We start from the raw sequence: 27,225 nt of genomic DNA, 5'->3' as shown, positions 1-27,225 counted from the left end.
ACAAAACCCCAAAGTACTATCAACCTCTCATGGCTCATTTTAGTCCCCTCAAAGAGAGATTCCCAAAAAGCTGCTGGGATGGAAATACATCTGTGCATTTGTATTTCAGAAGTAGCCAGTGAGCCCCTGTTAGCTCACAGGAGTATGCACGTACAGTTTCCTTCTCTGAGGCAAGCTCATGACATGTGATCAGAGGGACAGGGAGAGGAAGGGAGGAGTCACAGGGCAACACACCCCCCATAATTCTGCTGCGGTCTTGGTCACTGACTCCAAGTTGTTTCAGTTCTGTGAAGCATCTGAACAAGCAGAAGGCAAGGACGAACAAAAACCTCACATTTTCAACACAGTTGAAACACATTTGTGTTGAAAATTTATCTCACTCTTCAGGATGGACTTTTGTCCTGCTGGTAAGCCTTGACCATTGTGTATCTTTTTTTGGGTAAGGGCTGTGCACTCAGTTTGACTGAGTAGAGCACGCCATGAAATCCCTGCAGCTGGAGTGGATTCTGTGGCTGGTGGCTGGAAGAATGAGATGCTGGAAGATCCCTGGGGATACAGTAAATTGCTTGTCAGCCTTCAGGATTAGGCATGGGTTTCTTTTTACTTGCTCTCCTTTCACATTGGGAGAAAATTTCCCACTGATTCAAATGGTTTTGGTGCTGAGAGTATCTACTACCAGGATCCCTTGGGCTGGTGATCCTGGACTGAGCTGGGAACTGACTCAGGGGTATCAAGGGTATATATAACACCTAGGATGAATACTTGTAAGCTTTGGCTTTTCTTCATGCAACTCTGGCACGGCTTGCAAGTTCCAAAGTGGTGTTTCCCTGCAGATTCCAGGAGCTGGTTTGCCTCTGCAGAGCCTCTCATGCAGTTGGGTATCCCAGTGCAACGCTCTTGCAAGGCTTTTGGTACTGGGGCATCTCTTGCCTATGCCCATGTTAAAGGTAAATAACTGTATTAGGATCCTACAAACTCCAAGTGACCTGCAGGTGGGCCTGCCTGGTCCTGAAATAATCTCAATGGTTAGATGTGGGTGGGGGGAGATAAGCCAGGGAACTGAGAGAGTTATTAGGTTTTATTTCCTGCTTTGACAGGTGATGGGAAAAGTGTTTGGGATTCAGCAGGGAAAGGCACACTTCTAGGCTGAACACTTCTAGCCTCTGGCTGAGGAAGCTCTGAGCATGTGTCTGTGCAAAGCCACCAGAGAGGGAGAGCTGACTGGCAATAGACTGAACAAGGGCCAGGAAGAAAAACGAACACCTTGCAATGGCCCTTCCTGATCTGACTCTGTCCTATCAGGCTTTTGTATATAGGTTATGGAGCAGAGAGTGAAAGCAAAAAGCAGTGCCCAGTTTCAGGAACTGTCGCGCACATTTTAGCTTTGAGGTGTGTAGCCAAGGAAGGGGCACACTCAAACCACATACTTCCTTGTCAGGGAAATTTGTGGTACCTATAGGAGCTGAACTCTTGCCAGCATCCGACTATGAATGTTGGTGAAGGTGGGTCTCTTCAGATCACCCCACCAGAAAGCAACTGTGGACAGAGCTTCTGCAGGACAAACTGGACAGGAGGAGGGATAACTCATGTTTTGCTAGTTATTTTAGGGTGTGCCTCCCTCCTAACAGGTGGTCTGACACAGTCATTCACTCAGGTTATGTGTTAGGAGTTAATTATATCTTGAAAGTTACACATTCAAGTAAGTATACTTTCAATAAAGTATACACACTGCAATAGCACAGTGAGATCCTGTTCAGGGAGAATGTGGGTTTGCTCAGTTCTGGTAGAGGCAGAGCCCAGAGGCAGGCAATGCCTGGAGAGATGTGCTGGCTCTGACTGATGTTTTTGCTCAGTCTCATCCTGTCACTCTACAGCTGGGTGAGAAAGAGGGTTTGTTTGATGCTGAGCTCCCTTGAGAGCCCAGGCTGCTACCAGACACAGTTTTCCAGTGAACTTTAGGGTACTGAATGCATTTGATATTGCTGAGTTGTGGCTTGATTGTCCTGAAGGTCAGAGGAATATGTACACTTTTTCCTGGGGTCACTCCTACCTGGAAGTGTGACGGTCCTGTCAGGTACATATTTGTGTGATATGACCTATATGTGTGGGGAGGTTGCTGTCCCTGCAGTGTATGTCCTCTTCCAGATTCCTTCAGAACCTTCTCAAGACTTTCTGGGGAAACCACAGAGCCCATATGCCCAGTCCTTGAGCTGGGTGTTTGAAACATGGGAGAGCATACTGGTGCCATGGTATCCTGTGCTAGGATGTGTGGGGTAAGAGCCATAGTCAAAAGTGGCTGGAAGCTACCCTGATTGATATAAGTTTTCATGTGGGATAAGGGGACCAGGAGGCAACATAAATTCTCCTTTACACCTTTCCCCCATAACTGAAATGCGCAAATTAAACCTGTTGGCATCTATGTTGAATTTCTTCTGACACAAGCTGGAAGAGAACTGTGGAGTGGCTGCAGGAAAGAGACAGAGAGGGTTGGAGGGAATTGAGGAGCTGGAAGACTTCCTGTCATCTGCCTGTTGCCAGCCAGATACCTGGTTGTGGAGGTGGTGGTCTGTATCTGCAGATGAGACAACAGCCATATTGAAAAAGAAAAAGAATTTCAGGCAAAATTTTTCCACTGGATAGCCTCCTTCTGGCAGAAGGTGCCCATCAGGCTGCTCTGCTTGTGTGTTGCCACTGGTGGAGGTGCCCAAACCCTTTGGTATCTGCACTCAGAGCCCTACACTGCCTTGCAAACGGGCCTAATGAACCTCTGCTGTCGTTCTGTGGGTGTGTAGCACATGGATGGTTTACCACAGTGCTACAGATAGAGTCATTTTTCGTAACCTTCCCCCACTGCTTCTGCAGCCCATCCTTCGAGCTCTCCTGAATAGTCAACTTCCCACTTATCTCTATGCTTCAAAAGCTTTCTTCCTATTCATATCATTTTGCTTGGGTTTGCAAGCCTTAGTTAGCATCTGGATGGTTCTGCACAGCCCTTTGCAGTGGGAAATGAGACCAGCAGACACAGTACTCTCTACTGGCCACATAAGTACCCAGATGTTTGGGTAACTCTGACCTGCCCTCCAGATGGGGAGGTTGGAGGCATAAGTCACCGCAACTGGAATTGAAGTCTATGTAGTGTTTTGAGTGATAGCACTGAAAATACAAGCCTGGTAGTTCATGAGGAATTGTCTGGTCTTTCTCTCTGGTTCTGCCCTAAGAGCGGGGAAACAACCTCAAGAGCAGGTGTAAGAACAACAAACGTGATGCTGATGCACTTTCCTTTCAACATTTGCTCTCTGAAAATAAATTCCAAGCAGCAACTTCATGTCCTCTCTGGAGAGGATGCCAGACGTTCTTTTTTTGTGTGTCTGAACTGTGAAACTTCAGCATTGGTTTGGCTGGCAGTATCTTCCTGAAATGTGTGGGTGTTTTCATGGTCTGTTCTTCACCAGAGTGAAATTTCCCCCTGTGCAGAGAACCCTGACCAGGGCTATGCCTCATCTGTGATCTCACCTAACTCTGGAGCAAAGTGGAACTTGGTGGTACGGAGGACTTTGACGAGGCTGAAGCTGTTCTTCCATCCCCTGGTGCAGGGATGAATTCCCTCTGCCATTGCAAGTGTCTAGAGTGAGCCAGGTGATTCTTCACTCAGTGTCCTTCTCCTGTTGGCTGAGCTTGTTCTCAACGTGGAGAGGGAAGGAAAGGCTCTCAGTAACTCACCTGCTGCTGGCCCAGCTGCCTCTGCTCCTTCACTGCCTGTCTGTGGATGGTTCCCCAAACAAGCCCTTTGTGTTCACTTCCCCTGATTGCAGTGTGGTCAGTAACATTGATGAATGGCCTCAGAACACCCTGAGCAGAGCATCAGGCCTTCTATTAGGACAGAGGAATAATGTGCATGCACTGACCTCTGAATTATTTTCCAAGGCAATCAAGGACTTAAACTATTCAGGAAACTTAGGAAACCTAACAAGGACCCTCTCTGCAGCTCAGTCTAAGTTGCCCTGAAATTTTGATCCATCCATTTTTTTCTATACTATGTTACTTTTTCTTGCTTATTTATCCTTTAATTCCTTCCCCATGACTCATATGCTTTTTGTCCCCCACCTTCCACACACACACACACACACAATCCTTCCCACACTTTTCTCATTCTGACAAACTGGACTGGTGAATCACTTGGGATTGAGGTTTTCAGATGTTCAGGAGGAAGGGGAATCCATTATTTACAATCTTGTTGGGGGTCATGTGGGTGAGATGGTGTCCTCTGGGAGCCTCATGTCTCTTTGAGATGCTTCAGGCTGCTTTAGTAGACAAATAACAACTGAAGCAAAGCAGCCAGCCACACAACAGTTTGCTGATGGGGTGGGGGAAGGTGAGGTTCCTCAGGTATGTCCTGCTATGATGTTTTTGTGGAAAGAAATACAGGGCAAAAGGTCTTAGTTGTAATTTGTCAAGGAATCACCCCAGTGATTCCACAATTACAAACCCCTGCAGGAGTGAGAGAGATAAAGCTGGGTAGACTGAGAGGCTGGCCTCATCCCCTGCAGATGCCAGAACAGTGGGAGACATAAATTAAGCTGGAGCACAGGCACTGCTCCACAGAGGCACAGGGCTGACATTTAAAGGGAAGTTAGCAACCTGCCTAACAAGTAGCTGAGCTGTTGCATGGGGGTTTTTTGTTGTGGTTTCTTTTTGATTGTTTATTTTTTGTTTGCCTTCTTGGTTGCTTGCTTGGCTTTATGCTTGTTTGCTTGGTTGTTTGTTTTCCTCTCACATACAGATTTGGCTGTTGCGAGCTTCTGGATGCCACAGGTTTTCCTTCCATCTTGACCGGCTTCAGCAGTCAGTCAGCTTCTTTCAGCTCTTCACAAAGGCTGCTTCTAGGACTGGGAGGGCACATGGGTCCATCCCAGTCCTGGCTGCATGCTGGCTGCTTGTCCAGTGCTTTACTCCCACAGATTCAGCAGTCTCTCCCCAGGGAATGCAATGTTTGAAACCAGCAGAAAGAGAGGCTGCAGCCTGAGAAAAGTAACAGGAACATACTTAGCTCATGGGGGAAAGATTAGGATTGTGGAAGGCAGATCTTTCTGAGCTATTGTGGCCATGACAGGAAAGAAGCATGTGGACTCCAAAATGATTGCCCTTGTCCCCTTTTCCTTCTGTCTGTTGTGGCTGCTTCCTTCCTCTTTTTTCCTCCAGTCATATTTATAGCAGTTGTTTTGCATGTGAGATCCACACCAAGAGAATTTCCAATGCAACTGGTGCTACTTCCCCTTTTTCCAGGAAGATAGGAGGCCGGGGGGGATTTTGGCTCATAAAACAGTGAAGCGGGACATCCAGTGACTTGACACGGCTTCCTGGGAAAGCTTTGTCTTGCAGTATTCAGGTGCAGCAAGAGCCCTGTCTGCCACTTCAGCAGTGACTTCCAGTGCTCTCAGCCTTTTGTGAGCTTTTTTTTTTTTTTTTTTCCCTTGGAGCCTCGTCATCTGCTTTGCCTCCTCTCTCTGGCTGCAGCCTTCTCCTCCTTCTCCTTGCTGAAGAGGCCACGTTTCACCTGGATTATATTTAGCAGCAGTGCTGTCACCCCAATTGTTCTAGGTGTTTTATGAATCATGTTGTGGTTGCCTTGGCTCTATTGCTCTCTGTTTAACTTCCTGTATATTAGAAGAAAGCCTACTCATATTTCTGTGTTGTCTGTGGTCCACAGAACAACAGCCTCCCAAAGACATTCCTTCTTCAGCAAGGCTTTCATCCCCCCCCAGATCCTGCCTTCAGATTTCAAAAACCTTGATTCTCTCTCTTAAGTCACTTGTGACCCTAGCTGTGGTGGATCAATCCATGAAGCCAGTGGCTCTTCATGGCATGTTTGGATGTAGGTTTGGATGTGTTTAGGTCACAGATTTTCAGTACATAGAGATGAATGACATAAAAACCACCAGAGAGCATTTCATGAGACCTCTTCATTGCGCTCCCAGCAAGCAGAATTGCTTGAGTGGGCGGGTGGGCTGCTGCAGGATTAGATAAGAGGGCTACCAGCACAGCACCTGACTGCAAGTAAAGGTGTAATGGGTCTGTGCTGCTTGCTCTGGAATGAGACCCATTTGCAGGCCAAAAGTGAGGTCCAGTGGCTGCAACAGCAGGGAGCATAGATGTTGAAACCCAGAAATCAGAGTTGCTGTGACATGACCCTAGGAGAGGGTAGCTGCTGAGAGGTTGAGGCAGCTTTTTCTTTGATGTGTTGGCCCCAGTACTATTGTCACGGACACCTTTATTCTTCCAGAGTCAACTGACTTGAGCGAGGCTGAAGAGACTGAAATAGAGACAATCAGGCAGCACAAACAGGGGCTTTTGGAGGACATTAAGGTAAGGACCATCCTGTTTCTCTTGTCTGCCAAGCCTTCTAAAATCTGTCTTCACCAAGGAGCATCTTTGCATAATAGTCCAGGCCACACAGAAGTGCTTTGGCATTGGCATGGAGATGTTTTCTCTGTCATGATCCAACTTGAATTCTCAACTTCAGGCTGCCCTGGTCTATTTGCCCCCAGTGTACATACAAGCCTCTGCTGCAGGAATCATCAGCTGCCCTAATGGGATATTTGAGGAAGGCTGGTCAAATTATGAGGAGGGATGAGCTGGGATAGCATATTTAGGATTAAGGTAATGAATATTCATTAATCACTGCCATACTGGCAGGCACCTGGGTCAGCATTTATGATTATTTTTAATTACTGATTACCTGCTAATGACATATCAGTCCTTGTTACCTGCATCATCATCCTGTGTTTATGAAACTTTTGTTTTGTTTGTGGACCTCTAACAAGTCCTTCATGAAGGATCCCATCTTTTCAAAGAGTTGTGTTGGCAGGACCTTCCACACAACTTTTTGTGGTTGAGATTGCTTTTCTTCTTTTCTTTTAGCAGACCCAAACATTTCTACACTGACTCTTAAAAATGTCTGAAAGTAACAGATTCAAAATTAGTCAGATTGCACCCCAATTGTGCATGGGACTGTACACTTCCTATTCTGTTCTGCCTCCACCACCATGGAATATGGTCTCCCATTTGAGGGAGCTTATTGCAGTGAATTATTGGACTTGGACTGATTTTCCCACATGAAGATGTCCAGATATCATAAAGGATTAAGCCAAACTACAGACTCCCTCTTTCTGCTGCAAATCAGAATAGTGTCTTGTCTCCTCTTGCAAAACAGATTATGAATGTACGTGCATGTCATTTGCTGGTGTGTGGTTCTTCTCTCTTTAATTTTCAGAATAGGCAATGGGCACTGTAAGAGGAATACTACATATTTTTGCCCATTATGGACAGAGAAATGTTGCTAGACTGCACAAACTGCATATTTTAAGTTCTAAATCCATTAAGCAATGCGTTGTGCAATGGAGCAGAATGAGTTTAGGTGAAAAGACTACTTCAGAATGAGAGACATTTTCCCCAGGGGATTTTTTCAGAAAGTGTCTAGCAATACCCTTAAACAGAAAGACCTGGGGCGAGTGTCTGGGGGAGGAGAGAGAGAGGAGAGGGTGGGTCTTGACTTGCCAGTAACAGTGCCAAAAACCAACAGTGAATAAAATAACAAAATTGGTAATAATTTGAAATTTGGGAGCTAAGATCATGGCTTCATTACATTTTTGAAATACCTAAAGCTTAGTAACAACACTCACAGCTCTGGAGACTAATGAAGCACAATAGAAGGTGGCCAAAGCAAAACTGAATCGCTTTTAAATTATGGGATATTGCAGAAATTCAGTTTCTCTGTCTGATTACATGCTCCATCCACATCCTCATTCCTTGATGAGAAAGGATCTGTCATAAAATAACCCTTCTTGCCCTGCTTATTGTGGTTTGCCTGGGGAAGAGTTTGGGTGATTCCTGGAAGAGATCTAATGTACTTTGGCTCTGAGGAGGACCATAACTGAAGAATGGAAACAAGCAGATATAGATTTCCTTAGTAATGCAGGATATCCAGCCAAGAAGGCCACGGTCTGTCATGGGCCTAAAGGAAAGTGAATTCCACAATTGATTTTTTTAAAAATTTGGCAGTAATTACTCTTTTCTTACTCCTCCTTTCTTCTTTCTCCCCCTAAAGACAGGTATCTGCTCAATGGTATTTGAATGATAGGTACATTAAAAACTCTGTGTTTCATAGTATTGCCACTTCAGGTTCATATTGACCTCACAGTTACTGGTTCCACTTCCCCTTTCCTGGATGCGTAGCAGGGCTATGCAAAGTAAAAGCTCAAAGAAAAGGGGCACAATGGAAGAATTCTTTCCTCTGACATTGTTTGAGGAACTGAAATCAACACTGGGGCGAGCTCTCTGACACTCGCCACACTGGCTAATCTTGATTTTTCCAACCTTGATTGACAACAGACATGAGAACATTCTTCTGCCCCTCTATCCAATTGTTTTCATCTGGAATCCAACAGGGTCACCCCAGGGCAGCCCCCGTTTCATAGATATCCTTGGCTGGTTGTGACCATCTGACCTGTTCTTTTCCTATGTTTGAGGGAAGTAGTAAAACGTGCTCTGTATGTATGTCTGCTGTTTTTCCCTCCATTGCCTTCATCCTCCCAATGTTTCTTTTGCAGAAGCTGAAGGAGGAGATTGCTGAAGTGTTTGCAGAGATTGAGCGTTTCCAAAATGCAGAGAGGCAAGAGGCAGACAATAATCCTGGAGAGCAGACCAGGCAAGTGGAATGAGTATGCCTTTTTTTACAGTCTCTCTTTTGAGGTTGAGAAAACATAAGCACTAATGGGATTTGGATCACAAAAAGGACAAGGAAATGAGGCCAGGAATCCCCTTCTCTCCTCTTAGATTTCTCTTTATTTCTGGATAGTCAGACACCTGTCCTTAAGATATCTAAGTTACCTAGCTTATTACTAACTTGTGAGTAAAATGACGTGGTCCTTTATTCTAAGTTTGATTTTCCTTTTTTTTTTTTTTTTTTTTTTTTTTTTTGTGTGTGTGTGTGTGTGTGTGTGTTTGCAGCAAACTATCACAGAGGGATAAAATTCTGTCCCTGGGCCGGAAGAAATTCAACATGGACCCTGCAAAGGTAGGATTTGCTCATACACCTAGGAAGATAAAGCTTGGAGGAAGATCCTCTGCTGGCTACTGCTCCACTTGCAGCCCCCTATGTCAAAGGAACTATGGTATGGGACTGTGGGGCTGATTTCCTAACTCACTAAGGCTCCAGTTAGCAGCACTCTCCATTCTGTTCCTGAATATTCCTGGATATATGATCAAGCTGTATTGTCTCCCCCACATCAAGTGCTTATAGGTCATCTCATACAATTCAAGCACAAATGTAAGAGAAGGGGAGGATGGTTTAACACTGCCAAATTTCCTTCAGCACAGCTCTTCTTGACTGTGAGGCTAACAGTTTGCTATAATGTGAAAGAGGAGGATGAAACAAGGAAGAAAGGGAGAAATTTTGAGAATTAGTCTAGTTCCTTGGCTCATTCATAACAGAAGAGGACAAGATGGCTCTGTCATTTTGGAAAGAGTTTTGATTTTGTTAGCATTGGTTGAACTGTGGAGTAAATACAGCTTTTCTACTTTCTGGGACTCTGACCAGTAGTGTCAATTGCCTTCAGCCCTCTGCAGAAAGCTCTAGAAACATTATGATTAGGTAGACAAGATGTGAGAAAGACAGTTCCCTCTTCCTTCCTCCTCACTGGTGGGCCACTTTTTTGAGCTCTGTAAGTAAAACCACAAGCTGCGATCGAATGATAGCTCATCACCAGCTAACTACCACAGCTAACATCTTGGGTGGCTGCTGCTCGGCATGACAACTTCTCATCCCTCCTTCTGTGCCCTGCTGAGACTGTCAAGATGCCTTCCCCAGCATCCACACCACAGCTGGAGTGCTTACCAGTCCCCTGGACATCCCTCTGCCAGTAGGAGCTCTCTCAGAGCAGTGAGTATCGGTACTTAGAGCCTGCGTGACAGAAGGTTTTGTTTTGCCTTTCAGTCTGACCTTGGTTTGAAGCCCCAGAGGCATCTCTCTGTGACACTGGGCCATGCTGTGCAGAAATACCCAAACTGGTTCTAATCCCAAACCAGTTTTTATTAGTTTATTATTTTAATATATATAATTATATATTATATTTTATATATCTCATATTATTGTTGTTGTTATTATTATTGATTATATTATTATTATTATTTTATTAGTTTAATGCCTATCAGGCTGGTCAAAATGTTATATATGCTGTGCCTGTATTATGCAGCTCTCTGATTATTGCCTCCTTTTTGCTACATGCAGTAAACTAGAAGGTGCTGAAATGCAAGGAAATTTCTTTACCCCTCCTTTCTAAGGTTACACTCCACCTATGCAAAAATGCTGATACTTTAAATGAGTTCCTATCTCCAAGATCCCATGGAAAGTTCCTGAGGATAGAGGAGATAAGCTTTAGGAATCTGGCAAAATAAAACCTTTGGGGAGAAACATTTTCTTTTGGAAAACGGGGCCCCATCACCACTGCAATGCTTTGCAAAATTAAATTGATCTTACCAAAATTCCATCTGGGGAAAAAGAAAGGAAAATAGCATGGAAAAAGAATATCTCACAAACATTTCAATTTCTTCTTTTGAAACTGCTTTTTCTATGGGGCATTTTAGAGATAGTTTCTTATATATTAAAGGGCAAAGTGAAATGATTCCATTGAAGTAGAACATTTTGATGGATCTAAAATAATTTTCATTCTTTTATTGTATTTTGTAAGGAGAATTGCTATGTGGTCTGGAGAACTGTAGTGTTGTTAGATATTGCCAAGGATCTTTTGAACAAAACCTCAGCTTTCTTTGGCTTTGAAAATCATGAAATTCTCTCTAAAATAGGATATTGACTCTTTGCACAACCCAACTCAGACCCTCTGTATTCCTTAAAAAGCATATTCCATCCTTACTGGCTAGGAGGAATGGAACTGAAAAGATTGCAGTCTTCTCTGTTCTATGGCATAGAAGAAAAATTTAAGAAAAGATTATTTTAAGTTGTCTCAAGCCTTTATTTTTGCCTGAGTACCTTTTTTTCATTATGTCTTCTTTTAAAAAACAGTGTTCCTTTAAGTTAATTTAGAAAAAAAAATGACATTTGGGAACAGAACACTACGATATTTTGATTGAAAATATTAAAATGAATTATTTTCACTTTACCTTTTTGACTTTTAAACTACATTGCCCATTTTTATTTGTTTGAGTTTCCATCACAGTAAAACATTTAGCCAGATGTAGGGATAAAATGAAAATGGCACTGATCACCCATAGTGGATGAAGAGGGAGGGAATAAAGATGAGATCATGACTGGGATCTCCCATAAAGGGACTGGGGAGTGACAGAGGAGGCAAGTTCATCAAAGCTGAGGAAGGCTGATATCAATGTGTTGGAGTCCTACTTTCTCATCAGACCACAAAGATGTCTTACTTCACTGTCTTGCTTCTCCTTCCCAGGGGATTCAGTACCTGATTGAGCACCAGGTATTATCCTCAGACCTGCAGGAGATCGCCAAATTCCTCCACAAGGGTGAAGGTCTGAACAAGACAGCCATTGGGGATTACCTGGGTGGGAGGTGAGCAACCCAGACAGGACGAGGAGATCCTTTGGAGGCCCTGTCCTGCCTGTCTCCTCTCAACTACCATTTGGGATGACCTGTGGCAGACCTCAGCCAGGTGCCAAGACTGAACATACCTCCAACCACAGTGGGCTGGGTAGGCAGTACATCCCTGGGAGGGTCTTTGGAGGGTAACTAAGGCTGGCTATATGGGCTGCTTTTCCTCCTGCCTGTAATGAGGTCAGTCTTCTGAGACAAGAGAGCACATATTGACTGCTTCTTGGTCAGGGGGAAGTGGAGGCTAGCATGGAGCCAGGGGTATGTTGTCACACCAAGGGGCATCCAAAGTGAGCGGGGTCAGAGCTCTCTTCTGACCTTTTCCCTCTATCCTCTCCCAGGGACCCCAAAAACATTGAGATCCTCCAAGCCTTTGTGGCATGTCACCAGTTTGCCCACTTAAACCTGGTGCAGGCACTGAGGTAAGTGACAGTGACAGATGAAGGGGATGTTGCTGGAGCCTGCTCAGCCACTAGGTCTTACCAGCCAGGAAGGTCAGGAAGCCTTACTGGTCTGAAATGGGAACTTCCCAAGGCCCCACTGCATGTGGTGGCTCCAAGGCTGTTGCTCTGTGAGTTGTCAACAACTTCTCCAAGGGGAACACTTTCATGGCCCCTTGACTGGACTGACCATGTGCAGAAAAGTGGGTCCCTGTTGCTTCAGTGTCTGGGGGGATGGGAAAAGTTATTTTTTGCAGCAGAAATCATGTCTGTCCACAGTGCCAGTTATGTCAATGACACAGTGACTCAGTCTTAGGGCATCTTGTTTTCTTATAGGCCACCTCCTCGCAGGACTTCTTCTCTTGAGGTCTCTGCTGCCTTGCAGGGCACTCATTAAGAAGCAGAGCCATGATTTCCAGGATGCTTAGTTCTGCTTCCTGCTTTTAGGGTGTTTGAGGCTGATGATCCCAGGCAATTTCCATAGAGAGGAGCAGAGCTCCTCCTTCATGCACTGTGTTGTCTCCCCAGTGTGATGAGATGAATTCTTTTATTTTCATGGTGTTGCATGGGTTTAGGGAAGGGATAAATGTTTCTTGCACCCAATCTGACTACCTATCTGGCATGCTGCTCCTGATAGACAGTTCCTGTGGAGTTTCCGGCTGCCTGGGGAAGCACAGAAGATTGACCGGATGATGGAGGCCTTTGCCAACTGGTACTGCAAGTGTAACCCAGGAGTGTTCCAGTCCACAGGTAGTTATGGGGAGAAGGCCTGTAAAGCTGAGCTACACCGTTTGCTAGAGAGAGGAGCCTGCACTGCAGCAAGGATAGCACTAAGAGATGTAGGTCTGTAGAAACTTTCCTGCTGGCAAAGCCATTATTGGACCAGATCTGCCCAACTTGCCCCAATATCCTGAGGGAATGGAATCACCCCAATCCAAATATGTCCCTCTTTCTCCTAGCAGAGTGGACATCTCCCTTCTTCTCCTGCAATTGAGAGAATGACACTATTCTTCAGTGACTAGAAACCAAGCCACCTGCTAGAGTGTGGATTGTTCTGTGCTCTAAAACAAGTGGTACCCATCCTGGTTTTCTTTCTCATTGATAGATACCTGTTACATACTCTCCTTCTCTATCATCATGCTTAACACCAGCCTGCACAACCCCAATGTGAAAGACAAACCCCACTTTGAAAGGTTTGTATCCATCAACAGAGGCATTGACAATGGAGGGGACCTGCCAGAAGAGCTCTTAAAGGTAAGAAGGCTTCCAATTATGTCATCAAAAATCACCTCTTCTCTCTGCCCAGAGTCCTGCTGAGAAGCAAAGGTCTGCAGGTCTCAGTGTGATACAGGCCTACTGCTCCCCTGCCATACAAGGAGAAGGTCCTCATGGGGAAAGAGGGCAGTATGTGTAAAAGCGAATCTGGAAAATGTGGGAACTGCTTTGGAGAGAAGCTTCACACATTCTTGTTAGTGAGGACATGGAGCAAGAGAGGCAAGGCTGGAGACATTCAGGGAATAGCTGTATCAGTCTAAGAAAGTTTGTGCTTTTGAGTCTGTACATGTGAGAGAGGAACAGATGCTGCTGTGTGTCGTTTAGGTATGAGGCCATGTGAATGGGGTACACACCTCTCTGGGAGGTAGCTGGGCACCTCACTCTTTCATCCAGCTTTGAAAATCCTAGCCCCCAAGGGGACTATCTATTTCTTGTGTGTCTCTGTGTATGGGAGCCAATGTCACTGTGGCCAAGATTATGAATCCCTTTCCCTTTTTCATACCTAAATGTCTCAGCTGACTCCAGTGTTTTCATCAGTCAGGACACCAGTGCCTGACTTCTCTTACACCAGGATGTATCTTTGAATGAGTAAAACCAATAAGCCCCAGTGAGTGTCAGGGTCTCTTCCAGCATCTGGAAAGCTCTCACCAGGTCCACAGTGTCTCTTATCCCAGGAGATGAAGATGCAGAGACAGGGGATGCATCCATTAGCAAAGGTGGAGCTTCCATTTTCTCAAAGGCTCAGCAGGTATGGGACCTGCCCTATGAGGCCAGGTAGAGGCGGGCAGCCTGCCTATGTGTGTCTGGCTCCACCAACCAGCCTGGGGGCAATAACTTCTGTCTTGTGTCAAAGAGGCTACCTACATCCCACATGTGGGTTTGCTGAGCAGCATCCCCTCAGGGTAAAGGCTTTAGATTTTACTCCTGGTGTCATTTTGTTCAGGCAATTTGAGGGAAGATGCAGAAGCCTGTAGTTTCTTTTTTTTTTTTTTAACTTGGTTTGGGATTTGTGTTATAAATGACTGCAAATCCAGTGATGTTAGCAACATTTCAGTATACTCTGAAAGCTAGTAACCTGCCTCCCTGTCACTCTGCTGTTACGAATATTGCCCTTTGTGTCCCTCAGTGCCAAAGCCTCGGTTGTATGAAATGTGCCTCCTTGTGGCCATGTAGCTATATGTCCTGGTCTCTACATGCAGCAGTGTTTGGCCCCATCAACCCAGGGTCTAAATGGGGCTGCAGTCTCTGCCGTGTTGAGTCCCCATCCTAGTGCCTTAATACCACCCAAAGCAGCACTTGTGTCATGCTGGGTTTAGTCACAGCAGCCTGTCTTGCTATGGGTGCACCATTTTGTGTCTGTGACTTTCCAAACTGAGACTCTTTATGACACAAAATGCAGAAAAGAGCTAGTGATCTCTCTTGAAACCCTGTGATGTGTATACTGAGGGCTGTTGTACCCCCAGTGCTCACTGTCAGCTCCCCTGCACTTTGCCTGCCTGCCCTTGTAGAAATAGAGTGATGGACCAGATGGACTTAGAGCTTGAGTACAAGCTTTGTCAGAAGTAAATCTTTCACTGTCTTTCTCTCTCTCCATTAATGCTCTGGGGCAGAATCTGTTTGAGAGCATAAAGAACGAGCCATTCTCCATACCAGAGGATGATGGCAACGACCTCACCCATACTTTCTTCAACCCTAACCGTGAGGGCTGGCTGCTGAAACTAGGTAAGGGGAGGACTTCCCTAGCTCCACTGAATTCCCTGCTTGCCTGCCTCCCACCACAAATCTCCCCCTGGAACCCACCATCACCTCTGTTGTCCTTTGGTCCTGTCTGCTGTGGTGGGCTGAGGCTGACACCTGCTGTTGAAACCAGCTGCTGCTCCCTCCTCCCAGCTATTGCAGGCTCTGTCTGGTCAAAAAGGGACTCGAGAAGATATTCCTCTCCTGTTCCCATTCCCATCACCATCAGAGCAAAATTGGCTCCCTGCGTAAGCGTGTCCACCACACTGAGTCACATCAGTGGTTAGCACCGCAATGTCTCCTCGGAGCTCAGCTACAGTGACACCTGGGAGTGTATGTCTGTGTGTGCAGGTCTGGAGCTTGGGGGTGGCAGGGGGAAGGACAGAAAAATGTGTGACTAAAGGCTTTTGAACCTCGTTGCCTTTAGGAGGACGTGTGAAAACCTGGAAACGCCGCTGGTTCATTCTGACAGATAACTGCCTGTACTACTTTGAATATACCACGGTAAAGGCTTAACTCGTGGTTGGGAAAGTGTCCTGGGTGGTTATGAGTCTCTGAGGGGCCAGGGAGGAGCAGAAGATAGGGGGCAAGGATCTTCCCTTCTACCCTGTGCTCCCAGACTGAACTCAGTCTGTTTCCTACCTGTGGTCTTGTCTCCCCAGGCATACACTACCCCTGTCACCTCCACAAAGACACATGTCTGGGAAATCAGAGAGGCTCTAAATAGTGCCATAGATCTGGGGAGCATCTTGGGTATTAATTCATGTTTCCTTGCCTTCAGGACAAAGAGCCTCTGGGCATTATCCCCTTGGAGAACCTATCAGTCAGGAAGGTGGATGATCCCAAAAAGCCAGTAAGTCTCCACTAGTTGGTACTCTGCCAGCACAGGCTGTCAGATGGTCAGAGGGAAGAGAAGATGCACACAACCTGTTCTAATCATGCTTCTCAGAGGGGACGGTGCCATTCCAAACTGCCTTGTGCCCCCACCTAAACATGACTGTGTTTTTAATTTATATTTCTGGTGTGAACAGACAGCTGTCCTTTGACTGGCTGTATTGTGTGTTTTCACATGTGTGTATATATGTCTAGGTGGGCAGAGATGACTGCACACAGCTGACTTCCTAGCTATTTTTCACCATGAGATGTGGGTTCAATTCTCGGGGTGGGGAAAGAAAGGATCTGTTACTTTTCAGAGACAGAATGCTTTCCCCCCTTTTGGAAGCTCTTTGAGCCTGTCACTCGTGGTGGAAGGCAGCATAGCCCCCTTCGTCCACCGTGTCTTCCCCTACTGTTCCATTTTATTTCCTTCCTGACAGAACTGCTTTGAACTCTACAATCCCAACTGCAAAGGGCAGAAGATCAAAGCCTGCAAAACAGATGGGGATGGGAAGGTGGTTGAAGGCAAGCATCAGTCCTACAAGATCTCAGCAGCCACACCAGCAGAACGTGATGAGTGGATTGAGGCAATACGGTGAGCAGACCAGAACTGGAGGCCTGAGCTTGCCTTTGTTCAGCCCCAGGGACAAATGGTCACACAGATTATTTGGCTATCAGAGCTTCAAAAGAGGGGTGGAAAGAAATGTTTGTAGTCTAGCAATTGTGGTACCTCTTGACTTTAAAGAGTTTCAAGGTCCCTTCTGGATAATCCCTAGCCACAGCTAAATTCTCTGCTGTGAGTCTGGAGATCTCCAGTCCTACACTTTGGTACGTGGTGTCTCTGTGAAAGTTTGTTTGGGTTGGCTGTGCTGCTCTCCATCATTAAATCTGTTACTTTTCCTCCCACTTCCTCTTATTTCCAGAACAAGCATCACGCAGGATCCTTTCTATGATCTGGTCTCTGCCCGTAAGAAAAAGATTGCCAGCAAAAACTGAACCCTGACCTGGTCAGTGGCCTCAGGAAAGCATTGGTTGGTGGACAGCTTCCCTCTCTTGCTGGGCTCTTCCAGTGAAGAAATTTGGGAGCATTGGTTCCCTCTGCCTCCCACTTGGCAGGAAGATAAATGACAGGACAGCTTGCCAGGTTTGCTTCTTCCCTTTCCAAACTGAAGGCAGTGGCGCAGGGTGCAATCCACTGAGGACTGTCAGAACTGTGGGCACAAAGTTATCAACGTCTGAACACAAAGGCTCAACAGCAACTGGCCTTTGGGTTCTCCTGTATGTCCAGGACAGGATCTGAGAGGAGACAAGAATGTCTGCAGAATGGCTCTGGCCACTCCCACAATCAAACCAGGCCAGGGTATTTTTCTGTGAGGAGCCATGTAGATGTTCTTGGAGCAGCTGAGCGCAGCTGCAGAGCAGAAAGGCCTGAATGGTGTGGTGTTTGTGGGGTGGAGACCACTAATATTTAGGACCTCACTGGGAAACCAGAGGCCAAGGTAAGATAAAAAGCCCTCAGTTCAGAAGAAATCCCTCTCTCCCTCTTTCTGTAGCCATGAGGGCTATAATCCTGGGAAGTCCCTGCTCTGGAACTGAGTTTCAGCTTTTAGAAAGATAGAGATGTTGGATCCCTATCCAATATAAGGGATAACTGAGTGTAGAGGGGCAGTGGGACCAAGGAAGCAACTCTGAGTCTTTTGTTTCTCTGTTTTGAGCCTTGGGGACAACCACAGGTTTCCCTAGGGAAGAAACCCAAACACTAGCTCTCCTGGCTGATGGCTCCCCAAAAAAGATTGGTTCCTTGTACCAGCCCAGAGGCTTTGTATCTGAAAGGCTCTCAGCCAGATGGCATGAAAAACTGGAGGTGCCTCCACCTCCCTCACACTAGCACACACACACACAGGGGCATTCCCATCTTCACACATTGGTATCATCTGGAGTCTGGGGGTTTCTGTCTCTTGTGTAAAAAAAGAAATAAAAGTGCTTGAAACAAGCCCAAAACTCAGGGTACGCTATCGTTTTCATGATAAAGGCAGAGGATGCGAGATAAGACTGTCATGTTCCTGTGCCCAGCAAAGCAGCCTGAGCACCACCGCAGTCTCTTGGCTTTTTTCTTCCTGCAGGGGGCTGTATCTGCCAGGAAATCTGCAGCAGGGCCAGCACAGCCCGATTATTCATTCCGGTTATTTTTGCCCAAGCCACAGGAATGTTGAATTAATTTCAAGAGTCAGGGAGCGTATCTCAGAGTTGAAGCACGCGCTCACCCTGGAGAAGAAACGTGAAGGTTTTCTTCTGCTCGCGCCTGCAAATGTCTCCTGCATGGAATCTCTTTGTTACTGATGTGATACAGAGTGAGTTTGCTGCCCACTGCTCTAGAGCACATGTGGTTACACACACACGTTCACTCCTGCTTTGGATTCAATGAGGGGAGGCAGGCTCTTGTCCAGATGTTGAGGAGAAGTCAGAATATGGCCCCTTATCTTGTCAACATCTCCAAAATATGTAAGTGAAATATAAATATGTGTTTGGTTGGTGAGAGATGCCCCAGAGCCTAGGATTTGGGTGAGACATGTCTGTTCCAGTGCTTCTTAGGCTTACGCTCTGTGTGACAAAAGCCATCAAAACGTAGCCTGGAGTCTCTCTTCTATCCACGATCTGGTCTTGGGTGAGGGAATAAAGGCTAAGCTCTCCCTACAGTTTACCTGGATCATTCTTATGACAGCAGGGTCTGTCCAAGCTCTTCCCCATTCCTGATCCCGAATCCTTCCCATTCTCTTCTGGCTGCCTGTGTTCCTTCCCCTCCCTTCTTCCCCTAGATACTCACACACTGCAGAGCAAAATTGTTCCTAGCGGGGACAGGGTGGGAAGGACAACTTGTGAGAGGCAAAACAATGGACAGAGACAGGCAATTGTGTAATTTCCATCCATCAAACTAACCACAAGAGTCAGGAAGGGCTGGACCAGGTTTCTCCTCTCCTAGAAACTGAGGCAGAGAGACAGACAGTAAGTCTGAGTTTCCACTGCCTTTCCTTGACTCCAGTGCAGAAAATGCTTTTCTAAATTCCATGCTCTACTCCTCAGTGTCATGAACACAATGGTACCTGATTTTGCCCACTAGCGGTGCAACACATGCTCTCTCCAAGTGGTATCCTTGACCTCATGCCAGCTGAATACCAATGTGGTACTGGCCAGGGTGTCTCAGGATGGGTCTATAAAACTGACCAACCACTCATATTTGTGAGCTTTGACAGATGTGCTTGGAGCCCTTAGAAATTTATGACAGGAATGGCTTGTGCAACCAGAATGGCACCACCAGGGAACACGTTGCTGACTGCCATCACGTGTGCCCCTTGCTGGGGGCAACTGCTGCACCACACACAGGAACGCATACAGACAAACACACAGGTGCACACAGATACACAGGTACACACAGAGTCCTTCAGGTGTTAAATCTGACAAATTGCTCTGTATGGTTGATGTATTTCTCTTTCGCATCATAGGCAGTGTGTGTGGCTCACACAGACACACATGCAGAAGACTGACACTTATTCCCTGCCTGCCTAAGGATTCCTGTGCACACCCAGCAATTCTTTTTCATAATAAATGTCCATCTATTTTCATAGAAGGGCTGGGAGGAGAATACTGCAGGTGTGTGGAATAAACCATAACACTGTATCCTGCCTCCTCCCTTCTCCTTCCCTTCCTCTCATCCCCTGTTTATCAGCTCCTTTTTGGAAGGCTAATACATTTTAAAAAGGCATTCTAGAAGTTGTTTCCAGTGACAAAGATGGAGCAGCTGTGAGGAGAGCCAGCAGTCTCATGCACTACAGCTTAGGTAGAGAAAATCTCTGGGAAGTGGAGGTGAAGGGCAGCATTTAAATGGAGGCACACTGGACTGAATTATGGGTTCAAAGGACATCAGTTGAACCTGCGTTATGCAGGGTGTGAATGCTCTTGGTGATGGGGGATTGGGAGAAGATGGAGGCCTTGGGAAGACATGACTTTGCATGCAAGTTGGTCATGAGTGGTGTTCAGTGTCAGGGTGGAAGCAACCATTTGAGACACTGTCTATTCCTGGCAGGCCTGACACTGCTCAGCTGTGTGTCACCCAGCCTTCAATGCAAAGGAAAAATCAAGGAGCTCTTTTCTGCCAGCTAAACAGGATTATATAGAGTGGAACTACTTGCCTTTTTACTCTGTGACACTGTGTAAGCTCCCACACCTCACCCCTCCACTGTAGTGCAGGGATTGACACCACGAGGGGACAAGTTTGTCAGCTTGTACCATAAACCTGGAGGAATAGAAGGCTATGGCAATAGCCTCAGAGGGATGGAAGCCAGTCATACCCTCTGATATTAGTCATTTGTATGGAAAGAAGCACAGCCCCACTGTATTGGAGTTGGTTTGAATGGTGCAGTCAGATTTGGGGGTTCAGTAGGAGCAGTTCGTCCTGTCTCCCATCTGTTGTTTGGTGGCTGGAAAGCAACTGCCTACCTGAGGGTGGGGGACTCACTGAGGTACTTCTGCCTTCTTAAAGAGTTTTTTGAGCATGCATTTCACACAGAAGGGCCAGAGCACAAAGCTAGGGAGCAGGACAGCTCTCAGAAGCAGCATGGCCTCTGTGCTATACCTTGTTTTGGGTCACTTCTGCCTCCAACCTGACAGAGGGCCAGCTCTGGGGCTGGAGAAAGCCCAGGCAGACAGGAGTTGAGATCTGACCAGGGTTTCTTAGAGTGTCACTGCTGTCACATCTGCAGTGGCTCTGCTCTAAGTGCCTGTGACAGGGGCGTGCAGCAGACTCATCTTGCCATGCCATTTCCAATCGTGCTGCCTCCCTACGATGAAGATGAATGGTGCCTGTCCCAGGTTATCACATTCCCAATGTATGAGCCTGTATGCAGACAGCAGTTTGCTCCTGAAGGCTGGTGAGATTGGGCTAAGTTCAAGGGGGCTGTATATGGTGGGACAGAGGGCTGCAAGGAGAGAGTCAGGGAGGGTGGAGGAGTCTGAGTCTGTGTGGGTTGTCAATGAAGAAGGGCTTGACAAGAACAGGACTTTCACCTCAGCTCCAGAGCAGGGGTGGCACAAATGTCAGGAAGATGTAGGTACAACATTGTTTCAACAGCCTGCGAACTTTACCACAGCCACTGTGTCACACTACTGAGGGGCAATTCGTGTCACAACAGCTGTCCACTTTCTGTGGGGATGGAGAGTAGTGTCAGTAAATGTGCCAGCCCAACACTTTAGGAAGAGAGTGGGAATGGTGCAAGGTGGCCTTCACATATGGGCCCTCAGAGGCTCAGCCTGTGCAAGGAGAGGACCATATGTCCTGCCAGCACAGCATGTCTTTGCTCCTCTACCTTGCTGAATAAATGGGTCTCTTTCCACATGTAAGTACAAACACAGATATGGACGTGCTTCATCCTGCACACTCATAGTCACACATACCCAGGCATGAACATAGGCATCTGTGCACACACAGGTACACACACAGCCCGCGTGCATCCCAGCACAGTGCTTCTCCTTGCCCTCTGCTTGCAGAACAGCCCTGGCAAAACTTTGTTTGTAAGGGAAGAATGGAGATCACAGAGGGGAAGAGAAGGGCAGTCCTTGTGGGATTGGACAGCAAGCAGTACGTAGGGAGAGGGAGGCAGAACAGACTGCAGTGGTGTCTACAGAAACCACAGGACTCCTGCCCCAGGGGGGCTATACTAGCAGCAGTGCAGCCCTTCACCTGGGGCAGAACTGGGAAAGGACTGCTGTGGCTGTGTTGAGGGACACTGCCAGGTGTCACAAGCCCCATAGCCCTCATGGGCTCCACAGCCCCCCAAGCCTCACAAGCCCCATACCCCATAGGCCTCATGAGTCCCATAGCCCCCATAACCTTCCTCCCTCTGAGATCCCAGATTGACCTTAAGGAACCTACATAAAAGGCATTTTCTGCTACCTTTAACTATGGTGTGTGGCAGCAAGGTTCCCGGAGTTGGCTGAAGAGGTGGTGATTTGTGCAATTAACATCTAATCAGTTCTATGAATATTTATTGCTAGTCAGCAAGCTTCTGAGTGACAGTGAAGCCCCATTTGATTGGGATCACATTCACAGATAAACCAGAGCCTCCTTTGGTGTTCACAGACCTCCCACTGGGGCAAAATGTCACAAAAGTTTAACCATCCTGCTGTGCATGGGAGGCACATGTGCAATGTGAATGTGGAAAATTGTATTCAATCCTTTTTTAGGGGAGGAAAACCTGAGGTTTAAAAATTGACTTGTTGGAGAGAGACATCTCGAAATAGTCTGATATATTAACAAACCATATACGGATGAATTTGAGCTGGGTGTTTGCTTTTGGTTTTGTTAGATTTGGTTGTTTGCTTTTTTTTGTTTGTTGGGAGTTTTGTGTGTGTGTGTTCTCTCCCATTTAGCTTCTATTGCAACATGAGTGAGAAAATAAAAGGGAGAGAAATATAAACTTCTGTAATTGTGTGAAAAGTCACGTAACAGTCAGGAATTTCTTGGGGCTTGTAATTGACTCTTCCCCCAAATGGGCATGAAGTGTGTGGAAAGCTAGTATTTTGTTTCCTCAAGAAATACTGCTTGGGGATTTTTTATCTACCATAAATTTTGATGCTTCTCAACTTTGTCCAAACTTATGTTCCTTCCCAGAAACATCTGTTCCCTCCCTTTAGTTTTCCTCTGCTTTAATCCTCTCACCTCACCTTTGCCTCTGGCTTCTCTTTCCCACGGTGCCTTCCACCTTCTGTGCTTTGCTCATCCCTCTCCATAAACTTGTCTCAACAAATCTCTCTCTTCCTTTTCCCTGATGCTGCTTCTCCTGCCTTCCTGCTTCCTGGACAGACTCAGCCTGCCTTGGCAGAGCTCTGGGAAAACCCCCTATTATCAGTGGAATGTGAGTTGTTAAACCTGAGCCAAACTCTTCTACTCCTGCTGCTCACCTGCAGCTTGGGTTTGTGCTGGAGGTGCTGCCAGAAGCCTGTTATTACCTAAATGAAAAGGCACTCAGCCCTCCCTGAAAAGAAAGAGACACAGATAACAGTGATTTGCCTGTTGCCTGCTGCCTTCTGACTGAGAAAAACACCCCAAATTCCAGCAGCGCTTCCAGGACCAGCCCTCAGTGGAGGGAGAGGGACAGAGACAGATCTACACATTTTCACTTTCTGCATTGAAAGGATCCTGTGATTTTTCATGGCTGGATGAGAGAAGATCTTCAGAATTTGCACCACAGATATCCCCTTCCTCTCGTGGTCTTATGCTTGGCCTTGAGCCAATACAGGACTGGGAAAAAACAAACAAACAAACAAACAAAATTGGGAGCAAATAAGAGACCCAGAATAAACAGCAAAGTAACAGGGGAGGGAAGAGAAGGAAGGGTTGGCAAGTCTGAAGTCATAATCATAGTGTACAAGGGCTCTGTTGTGTGGAACTCTGTTTTGCTTGCTGCAGCCCTTGATTTCCCTTACCAGCTCCAGAGAGCATTCAGCAGGAGAAAGTGTGCACAGAGAGACTAGGGAGACTTCAAGGGACACAGTAGAAAGGGACAGAGGAGAGCAAGCAGCTCAGAGCCATTTTCTGCAGGGAAGAAGTGCACTACTTCCAGGTTCCTGGAAATGCCAGATGACCTTAAACCCCAGACATGCAAAACTTCACATTGCACATCTTCTCCTGACTGCCTGCCCTCTTGTGTTCCCCAGCACCTGAACCATCTATGCACTACATACAGCTCTGCTTAGTCATTTACAGTCACACAGAATAATCTGCACTATTTCCCATAAGGTGTATTTTCCTTAGAAAAACCCACTTTGTAAACAGGAAGCTGGGATTTGCCCTGTTGGATCTGTCTCTTCTCTGTAAACCATCCAAGAGAGTTTATCTTATTAAATCCTCTGCCCTGGAGGAGGTGAGGAGGTCAAATGCCTTCTGGGGGATAGACATATAGCGAAGCTGTTTCCCTATTGTTGCAGAGATCTTAAGCACTGTGCCTCCTTCCCCTGCTCAGTTTCTAATACCTAGAAGGAAGAAAAATGAGAAATGAGGGTGGATGTAAGAGTGAGTCCTCCTTCTATCTTGCATGAGACTCCAAGTCTGCGTGCTACCATCCCAGGCTGACTGTGCTACTCTGCAGCTGTCCTGAAGGGGTGAGGGCAGGGAAGACCTGGACGTCTCTCCCAAACCTGTGACCTGGCTATCTCACAGCCACCCAGATCTATTGGTGAGACCCAGACTTTGCAGCAGGGGGAACACAGAGGGCAGGTGCCTGAGGTTCCTATGCATAAAGGAGACAAAAGGTGGTGTCAGGTTTGCACAACTGAGGTTTGCCTGACTAGTACATCTGTTCCTGCCTTACTCTCTCTCTGTGTTTTTGTTTAGAAGAACTCAGGCATTGCTGTGGTCTCTGTTCCACAGAGCTGACTTTAAAGTGCAGCTCAAGGGTTGAGGAGCCCAAGTGGAAATGAAAGAGTTGGGAGTTAAAGTAACTGAAGATTTGTCAGTGACAATAATTTAGTAATTTGGAGTCTTTAGGGTGCCCACCTCTGACACAGTAGGCATAAGCACGAGGAAGGTCTGAGACGTTTCTATGCATGTTGTTCTTTCCTAGCCTGGAGGAAGCCAGGAAGGCACCTGAGGCTTTGCTCTTCAGCTGCGAGTAAGCTTGTAAAGAAAACTGCATTACTTGGGTCACTGACAACTTGTCTGCCCCAGGGGCAATGCTCCCCAGTTGACTGGGTAACAAGGGCTTCCATCTCCAGTGCTGGCAGTGTGGCAGTCAGCCACTTGGCGAAAAGGTGGATCAAATCAGAACACAGCCAAGGAAAACCTAGGAGGGAGATGGAGTCCAACTCTGTCAGGCCAGGCTGAGGCTGCTAAGCAGTAGAAGATTAGTTGGGTCTTTTCTTTGGTACTCTGGAGGGCAAGGCATGAGTATGAATAGATGGGGATGAAACCTAACTTCTCTATGAGCAGGGGAGGGTCAGGGCATCATACTTATCCCTTCATTAGCCTTCCCTCCCAGCACTAAATCAGACACCAGTTGTCACCACTGCTGTGCCAAAAAAGACCCACCACAGATACAAGGGGGTGACAGAGAAGATTAAGAGGGATGTGTGGAACTAGCAAAGGCTACAGTGCTCTCCCTCTCCCTAAATGCTCTTTTCTTTTCCTTTTTCCTTTCAGTACCCCATGTGCAGCCGTCTCCCATCTCCTCAGTGAGGAAAGGCAAGTGAATCCCTTCCTCTCACCATCTCTCCACAGAGGGTCTCCAAGGGCTGGGGTGACAGCAGTATTTCCTTTGACAGTGCTCTGTCACAGAGCAGTGAGCAAGTCATACCTGACCGAGGATGGCGCTGCCACCAGAACAGTCTGGAAAGACCCAACAGGGCTCCAGCCAGCAGCCAGCCACTCTTGCCAGGGGAGATGGCTCCATACACAAGCTTCCTCCTTCCCTTTGAGCGATGGACATGTCTCCCTTTGTTCTTCTCAAGGGAAAGGCACCATTGGGCATAGGGGAGGAGAGCAGAGTGTTGGACAGTGACTTCCTACCTAGAAACAGGCATGCTGCTAGCAAACAGCACTGCATAGGATTGTCATCATGAGATGTGGAGTCACAGGAGTAAGGTCCCTGACAAGAGGAAAGGGCAACCCTGTGCTCAGCACATACAGCCTGTTGGCCCTAATTTCTCTCTGCTCTGGGCTCTATGTGCCAGGATGAGATGCATCAGGAGAGGTACCATTTTGCTAAATCTTGAAGCTGACACTTTTAATATCCATTAGCACTGCTACTCTGCCAGAGAGCATTAGCTAAGATACATGGACTGTTCTCTCCCCGATCCCTAGCCTCAGCCCCTACCATCCTTCCTTTTGTCTCTTCAGCCCAGCCTAACTGCTCTTCTCAGTACTGGCAACATCAGTTATCTCAGGTCTAATGCCCTTGTTCAACAAATCCGTCATTGCCTTCTTTTGACTGCTCTTTTTCAGGGATTTTTGTATCTTGAGGAAAGTGTCTCTCTACACAATGCACGGACCCACACCTAGACACATACCTAGAAAAGGACTAGAAGTCAAGACTTTCTTTCTTCTGCCTCCAAGAAACAGATATGAAGCACTAAATGGGGCAAAGGAAGAGAAAGTTTGAAATACAGATACTGGCATTCCCTCTTGGCTGCATTGCAGGACTCAGCAGAATCCTCTGCCAAGATTTGTTTTTGAGGCACTGTGCAAATGAGTTGTCAAAGCCATCCCAGTCATGCCTCTACTAGCTTGGACTGCTGAGCATCCAATAGCAGAATCACAGAACTATAGAAACACAGAACAGTTTGGGTTGGAAGGGACCTTACAGATCATCCAGTTCAAACTCCCCTGCCATGGGCAGGAACACTTTCCACTAGACCAGAGCATGTAGTGGATTGCTCAGAGCCCCTTCCAACCTGTCTTGAACACTGCCATGGGCATCCACAGTATCTCTGGGCAACCTGTTCCAGTGCCTCACCACTCTCACAGTAGAAAATTTCTTCCTAATACGTAATCCAGACCTGCCCTCTTTCAGTTTAAAACCATTTCCACGTGTTCTATCAAGACATACTCTCATAAAAAGTTCCTCTCCAATTTCTTAGCAGTTCCCCTTAGTTACTGAAAGGCCACGAAAAGATCTCCCTGGAGCCTTCTTTTCTCCTGGCTGAACAACCCCAAATCTCTCAACCTGTCTTCATAGGAGAGGTGCTCCATCCCTCTGGATGCTTAGGGCTTCTCTTCAGGGGGTAAACAGAGCTGAGAAGATTGAGTAAGATTTGCTACAGATCCCTATGACCAGGTTAGAAAATGGAGCTGGCCCTCTATGCTTTGGTCAAGCTGCCATAGACTCAACATGCCAGTTGCCAAATCCAAGTGGCCCACAGCAGCTTATATTCAACAGTTAAACTGTCCTCTCCTCACCAGGACAGGAGACCATATAAAGACCCTCATCACTGGCTGCCCCTCCAATCAGGCATGAACCTTATATATCAGACTTTTGATATGCACAGGCCAAAGCCATGCCCAGGAGTGGGTTAACAACAGAAGTGTGAACAGGCTGAAAATGTCATCCCAAAGTGTTGTGTGCATGGACCTTCACAGTCTTCTAGGCACTGAAGAGTCTTTGGGAAAAGGGAAGGGAAGAGGACAAGCAAGATAAATGCTTTCTGCAACAGACTTTCTGAGGACATGATTTTACTCAGGAAAAAAGAGGGAATTACACAGGGTAGAGGAATGGCCTCCAATAG

The 27,225-nt window shown here is 46.7% G+C and overlaps 1 protein-coding gene across 2 annotated transcripts; it reads left to right on the top strand.

The window, feature by feature from the left end:
- Positions 1–298: 298 nt before the first annotated feature.
- On the top strand, positions 299–18,179 carry CYTH4 (cytohesin 4). Of its 2 annotated transcripts, XM_050324016.1 has the most exons (14): positions 320–407; positions 834–947; positions 6,281–6,363; positions 8,607–8,704; positions 9,007–9,073; positions 11,469–11,587; positions 11,968–12,048; positions 12,704–12,816; positions 13,172–13,320; positions 14,952–15,063; positions 15,506–15,582; positions 15,860–15,931; positions 16,395–16,549; positions 16,878–18,179. In XM_050324016.1, exons 1-14 carry the CDS (start codon positions 389–391, stop codon positions 16,948–16,950), a joined length of 1,332 nt encoding a protein of 443 aa, XP_050179973.1. In that variant the 5' UTR covers positions 320–388; the 3' UTR covers positions 16,951–18,179. The 2 variants fall into 2 exon arrangements, with proteins under 2 accessions (XP_050179974.1, XP_050179973.1); XM_050324017.1 differs by lacking the exon at positions 834–947 and having other exon boundaries at positions 299–407.
- Positions 18,180–27,225: the final 9,046 nt, after the last annotated feature.

The sequence above is a fragment of the Myiozetetes cayanensis genome, unplaced genomic scaffold, assembly GCF_022539395.1.
Source record: "Myiozetetes cayanensis isolate MyiCay16 unplaced genomic scaffold, myiCay2020 scf3, whole genome shotgun sequence".
Classification (NCBI taxonomy): domain Eukaryota; kingdom Metazoa; phylum Chordata; class Aves; order Passeriformes; family Tyrannidae; genus Myiozetetes; species Myiozetetes cayanensis.
Note: the sequence above shows the minus strand (reverse complement) of the source record. Positions and strands in the feature narration are given on the sequence as shown.